Source organism: Pararge aegeria, chromosome 22, assembly GCF_905163445.1.
Source record: "Pararge aegeria chromosome 22, ilParAegt1.1, whole genome shotgun sequence".
Lineage (NCBI taxonomy): Eukaryota > Metazoa > Arthropoda > Insecta > Lepidoptera > Nymphalidae > Pararge > Pararge aegeria.
The window spans coordinates 1,347,569-1,354,454 of NC_053201.1; the positions used below are offsets into that span (position 1 = coordinate 1,347,569).

Here is a 6,886-nt window from a genome sequence, read left to right on the forward strand (position 1 = left end):
AAACTTATGGATTGGTAGGTCCAAAATTACCTTAGGAATCATATTATAAAAGCGTATACTCAATCCCACAAATGACTTCTGCACCTTTCGCAGACGATATGCAGATGTCACTAATTTATGACCATTTCTTGTAAGTCGACTGTTTATATCCACTTTTTGTTTATAAAGACTAATATGTTGTCTTACAAATACTATATTGTTATAAATGTATTGTGAGGCTACCGTAAGTATACCAATTTCTTTAAATTTTTCACGGAGGGATTCACGTGATTTAAGTTTATATATTGACCGTACAGCTCTTTTCTGCAATATGAATATAGTTTCAATATCAGCAGCTTTGCCCTATAATAAGATCCCGTAAGACATCACACTATGAAAGTACGCGAAGTAAACAAGTCTTGCTGTTTCTACGTCAGTAATCTGTCTAATTTTCCTGACGGCGTAGGCAGCCGAGCTTAGTTTACCTGCTAGTGTATCTATCTATAGTGACTATATAGTGATATATAGTCGATAACTGTATTGACATCGATTTATAACCGATGATTTAATCGATAACTGTTATCGTTGATATCGATATCGTAATCGATTTCGATATCGATTATATATCGAGTATCCAATCGATTGTAACATCGATATCAATATCGACAACAGTTATCGATTGTAGTATTCTATTATGATATCGATATTAAAGTCAATTTTGACATCGATTAATAATCGATATAGAAATCGATAATTAAAAACGATGTCAAAATCTATTTTGATATCGATATCATAATCGAATATGAAAATCGATATAAAAACGATATTGATATCAATATCGTAATCGATTACAGTAATTGATTATAAATCGATCTCACAATCAATTTTAATATCTATTTCATAATCGAATACTCCAATCGATATAAAATCGATAACTGTAATCGATATATAATCCATTACTCAAATATCGATCTATATATATATCTCTATCGATTTTGACATCGATTTGAGTAATCGATTATTATATATCGATTTGAATAATCGATTACGATATCGATTACAGTTATCGATTATATATCGATTATTCAATCGATTTTGATATCGATGTCATAATCGAATACTAAAATACTGAGGCTTATTCCTCCTGGAAAAGTATTTCAAATAAAGACGCGCGTGCAGCCAAGGAAGGAATGAAGCTAGTAATGTTTTGTGTAAAGAAAAACTAGGTAAAAAAACTATATATAAATGAAATCATGTTTTATCAAAGTTTTCGTTAATTAGTAGCATATAGTTCACGGTGTTTCAAATCAGCGCCATAGAGTAACTTCATTCACGATCCAGTTGGTGTAAGCGGATACAGTGGTAGCAGAGAAGGCAGTGCTGTTCATCAGCCGGTTGTTCGCGGGGATCACCCCAACAGTAATGGTGCCCCAAATCCAGGGTCCACCGACATCCCCGTTGAACCTGGCTTCGAAGCTTGGGTACGCTGTGATAAGGTTGGACGTGGTATTGGACGTCTGGTTGGTCGCTACTGAGAATGAAGTGACGAAAGCACTGCTCAGCGCTATGTTGGTAACCTGGAAGAAAATTAAATAAAATGAATATAAAGTCACATTTTCTGTTAGTGCGTTGTGCAAACGACGTATCAAGTACGAAGATTGTGCGTAGTTTGAAAGAGCTGTTTAATAACAATTAATGTGTAGCTTAATTTTCTATACTCCGCGAAAAGTAGGAGGATCTGTACGATGTAATTTATGAATTCTTTAATCTTTTTATTCCATACCAAATAAAAATGAGGAAACTCCGATGCTTAATATTTATTGTATGTTATGGCATGATAACAGTCAAAGAATCGCTTACATATTGTATTTACCAATGATTAATGATTCATGTATATGATAAAAGTATTTTTATTAATATTCGAACATATTTTTTTTTTTTATTGGTATTTATTTTCAATAAATAACACTCAAATTCTAGCAATCCATGACATGTGAAACGCCAAATTAAAAATAATGACGTCATTTATATCTGAACATAGCTTTGTACCGCTTGAATTTCGAAAATCTCTCGTGAATCAAGTATTTTGTGATTTCAAACTATCAGTTGCTCACTTTTTTGTTTTCAATAACAAAAGTAAATAATCTTCGGCTATGGAACAAGGACTTTCTAAAGATCTAAATTGCTGATGACGTCACGAGTACGGCCAGGGCACCAAAACCTTTAATTTCTTCAAAAATAAGATATTTTTTGGATATAGTAGATACTTCCGAACATCATAGTGCAGTTTTTTTTTTAAATAAGTTATCATGCCAATTCCGCAAAGTAGCGCTGCGCCTACTTCTGTCCAATATCCAGAGAATTGTATGGTATTGTGGATCATGTGGACATTGGATCTATTCACCAAATCCAAATTGGATGCGCAGCGTTCAGGAAAGTTCATGAATCTTTCCGTTGATAGTCCCTCAGTGCTTGAATACCAATGTCATTTAATATTGCGTGTTGCTAGTGATAACTTACGACTTTAAGATGCGGTTACTATGGGTCTGATAAAATGGTTTCAATTGAGAGGGCTAAGTTCAGAGTATCCAAGTAATCTTATAAAAAATATAGAGATTCCTAGAAGAACCAGGGTGTTAGTGAAAGAGTGCATAGCACAAAGATTAGTAAAGCTAAAGTGCCAAGGTGCGGGGCATCTGGCTCGGAGAATGTAGCTCTCAAGGTTCTGCAATAGCGACGTCACACAAGAGAACGCACCATTATTAGATGGTCAGAGGACATTAAATGAGCGTAGGGAGCAAGCGTGCCGAGACTGTGAAATTTGGAACTGTGTCCACCAATGGCCTTCGACCGATTGATTCGCAACTTTAGCAGATCAGTACAATACATCCTGTATTGTACTGATCTGCTAAAGTTGCGGAGAAGGTGTCTCTTTGTTGCATGTTGCGGCTCAACCACTGAATTTTGATGCCTGGAAGGGATCACACATTTTTTTTCAGCCGTCATCTTGAAGATGGACATAGGATACATTAAGAGCATGAACGGACTAGCTACAGGTCCCTCTCACCAAAAAGTAAGAGGTGAAATAAACTTACATTTCTGTGTCCCCAGCCCACTTGGTTGAAGACGGAGTCTCGCGGGACGACTGAGCCCTGCTGCAGGATGCGCGCTTGCTGTGATAGGGTGCCGAAAAACATGCGACTGCGCAGCCGCACCACAGATATGTCGTGGACTACCCCGTCGCTAGTGCGCGGGAAGTTGGTCGCGCGGTCCACGTAGATGACCATACCGCCAGCGTTGCGGGTATTGGCTCCAGCGCGGATGCGACGGTACTGGACATTGGGGTAGCTCCTGGAAAGTTATTGTAGATTAGGATATATAATGATAGTCCATCACTCTATTTTTATATATTTCTAGTTCTTTTTAATAGTTTAATCAAATGTGTAGTGGTCTCCACATTACCTACTTAGATAGCGCCACAAGATACGCGTACATCGCGTTATCTACTGGATGAATGGTTGAACTACGTTCCGCGAGCATAACACCAGCTCAGAGGATGATCTTCCGATTGGTACCAATCGAGCGTATTACACAAATGAGTTGCCGTGATTCTTGAAAATGGCAAGACACGTTTGTTTTGTTTTGTTTCGGTTTTCTAATTAAAGGATTGGTTTAAAAGAAAATAAATTTTGGAAAAAGCCAACTACCCAGTTTTAGTAGATTGAGGTGATGTTTTGCCTTTTTTTATTCTTCCACAAGCGAGCTCTTTATAATCTCACCTGATGCTTATTAATGACGTCGTTTAATATGGTAGCGGCCTAACCTGTAACCCATCGGTTTGTACGCGATGTCCTACTGGGGAGCTAAATCGCTTGGCGGCACGTCATTGTCAGTAGTACTAACCACGGCTTAAGAGCCTACTAGACCAGACCAGAAAATATAAATTGTCAGGGAGGGATCAAAATAAACTCTCCAACTCACGGCCCAGAGAAGCAGCTCGCTGCAGTCAGCACGTTGAGCTCGTTTAGAATAGAGGCGGCGCAGGTTTGTTCCCAGGCCCCCCAACCCCAGGAGTTGTAGAACTCCACTTGCACAATGGAGGGGAATTGATGCAGAGTGGTTACGTTAGTGGTTCCGTTGGTGGATCCGTTTGATGCAATCGCAACATCTTCCAATCTAAATGCGGACGAAGCGCCTGAAAAAGATTAATAATTAAAGTATTAATAACTGATGAAATAATTATTTATTCACTTCCTTCTCTTCGTTCTGCGATTCTGAACAAATCCCGTAGAAACCCTTTGTTATCCCACTATAAATAAAAAAAAAATATATACCCAAAGTAAGCGTAGCTTGTGTTATGGGTACTAAGATGACTGTTGAATATTTTTATGAATTATATACATAAATACTTAAAAAATACATATAAACACCCAGACACTGAAAAACATTTATGCTCATCACACAAACATTTTCCAATTGTGGGAACCGAACCCACGGCCTTGAACTCAGAAAGCAGAGTCGCTGCCCACTGCGCCATTCGGCCGTCAATATAAAAAGTCTATTTCTCTGTCTTTTAAATTAATTAAAAAAGCCAAAAATCTACTTGATCGGTTGCTTAGTGGTAGTAATAAAATATGTGATGTTTTAATTTTTTTAATTAAAAACGCATATAACTCCGAAAGATAGAGGTGCGTAGGTACAGCCCCCCCGAAAGGGAGGCCAAAGCTATCATCGCTTAGACCCTAAGTACGGTTAAACCTAGTCCAATTAACCCCGTCGTTACCCTGAATCAAGGTCCAAGCCTCACAGGAGGTGCCCTTATGTTGGCACTTCCCGATGGAGCCCTGGGCTAGTACTGAGCGACGAGTTCACGTGCTCTTTCAGGCATTTGAATCACGCTATTTCCTAAGTCTGGGCTACTGAGAATTCTTAAAGGATTCAACCTTAGAATCGAACTTAATGATCTACAGTCGCTCATTTTAACTAGTGGGCCAACGAGGCAATTTACCTACTTACTTATTTTTGGTAAGATTTAATTAATTAATGACTTGCTGTTTAAAAATAATAATCAAGAACATCTTTAATATTCCAGAAAATGCAATTAGCAATAAATTGAGTTATACAATGTTTTTACCTGAGAAAAGAGCCAAGCTCAGAATTAGGATGGCTACCATTTTTAATAAACTAGTGGGTTGTATTTGCACTACTAATATGATTTAATTTTAAATGTAAGAAGCTTATATACTATTCAATCTAATCAGAAGCTATCTTAATTTAATTATAATCAAAGTGTTTTTATTACGGGGCTTGATATTTAGTGAGAAATCGATTGTAATCAAATTTCTTTAAAATCTTAAATTATGGATTAAGATAAGAAATTAAGAAGGTCAACCACACTTGAGTTTTTGTATCTGTCGACGGTCGGTGATTTTTTGAGGATCTTAACTTTAGAAACGCGGTAGAGTCACACAAACATACATACTTGACGTTTCAAAAGTGCTTATAAAGTAGGCCTACTTGAAATAAATGAATTTGAATTTGAATTTGAAAGGAAGAACTTTATATTTTACTTAAAAACTTGAAAAGATACGGGGAAATTATATTAGATGCAAAAGTTTCAAAGGAGCAATGCTGCCTGCATCTTAGAAACTGTGTCTCGCTGCGGTGGTTTCGAAGACGTTTTAGATTTTATTTAGTTTTAAATAGTTTATTTTAGAACAACTATTTTAAGAATAAATAAACAAATTACCTATTAGACGCTATTTAAAGGCCGTGGCTAGTTACCAACCTACCAAATATTATTTTATTTGTGTAATCTAGTTTAAGTATTATTGAGTAGTTGTTAGAATGCATTATTTTTTATTTATGCACAACGTGCAGTCTGTTATCCTTTTGTTTTCCTTATCTTAAGGTTGTCTAGCAGAGATCACTAGCGATAAGGCCGCCTTTTGTATACTGCTTCTGTCAGTTTTTTTTAATTCTTCTTTTGTATTTTTTGTGTGCAAATCATGAGTATAAATAAATAAAGTTCTATCGCAATGCTTATTTCTGCCGCAAAGCAGTATTATTGTGGTGCTGTGTTCCAGTCTGAAAGACATCGAGCCCTTGGTCTAATTACAGGCATTAGGCAGGGTTTGACAGCTACGTCTAATGTTAATGGACACATGGTGGCAATTAGAAGGACGTTTTCTTTGCCTAAGAAGTGTTGCTACGGCTACAGTAAACTACTAAGTACTATTATAAATGAGAAAACGTATTCGTTTGTCTGTTTGTCCTTCTTTTACGCACTGAGTAACTTACCATCTTATTTTTGGTATCGAGTTAATAAAAACTGAGGGTAAAATACCAACTAATGTTTTTTAAGGCCTCGTATCTCTTAGGAGAGACGTTTTCACAACCACGCTGCTCCGATGCGGGTTGGTGGGCTCTTTTAATTTAACGATTACTTATTGTTGATCCGAAATTATAAGATGATTACCTATTCTTGTAACAAATAATCGGGTGTAGGATTTAAAAAGTATACATAAGTTTGTAATATATAAGTTAAGCTTTTGGTAGTCCTCTAATGTTTAAAAAATATTTTGAATATACTGAGGGGTTATTTTTGTCTCCTGCTTATGCTAGCCGTGGTGAAGCTTCATCGTTCAGAGTTTTCCATTATTTCCAAGTTATCATGATAGACGGCCGATTGGCGCAGTGGGCAGTGAGCCTGCTTTCTAAGTCGAAGGCTGTGGGTTCTATTCCCACAACTGGAAAATGTTTTGTGTGATGAATATGTTTGTTTTTCAGTGTCTGGGTGTTTATATATGCTTATATTATAAGTATTTATTTATACATTCATAAATTAGTTCGTTCGTAGATTCAGTTACGTTCGTTTAAATTATTCACATAACACAAGCTTCGCTTA

The 6,886-nt window shown here is 36.7% G+C and overlaps 1 protein-coding gene across 1 annotated transcript; it reads right to left on the reverse strand.

Moving 5' to 3' along the window:
• Window positions 1–1,286: 1,286 nt before the first annotated feature.
• Window positions 1,287–5,158, reverse strand: LOC120633951 (chymotrypsin-like elastase family member 2A). Its single transcript, XM_039904387.1, has 4 exons — window positions 5,114–5,158; window positions 3,961–4,174; window positions 3,075–3,330; window positions 1,287–1,556 (listed from the first exon to the last, which is right to left on the reverse strand). Exons 1-4 carry the CDS (start codon window positions 5,151–5,153, stop codon window positions 1,287–1,289), a joined length of 780 nt encoding a protein of 259 aa, XP_039760321.1. The 5' UTR covers window positions 5,154–5,158.
• Window positions 5,159–6,886: the final 1,728 nt, after the last annotated feature.

What these genes read in the sequence shown, in the direction of transcription:
- LOC120633951 (XM_039904387.1), bottom strand. Translation starts at nt 5,153, where the DNA reads ATGGTAGCCATCCTAATTCTGAGCTTGGCTCTTTTCTCAG. An exon ending in GCGAGCTGCTTCTCTGGGCC is followed by an intron (nt 3,331 to 3,960) that starts GTGAGTTGGAGA and finishes ATAACTTTCCAG; the next exon opens with GAGCTACCCCAATGTCCAGT. An exon ending in TGGGCTGGGGACACAGAAAT is followed by an intron (nt 1,557 to 3,074) that starts GTAAGTTTATTT and finishes ATTTTCTTCCAG; the next exon opens with GTTACCAACATAGCGCTGAG.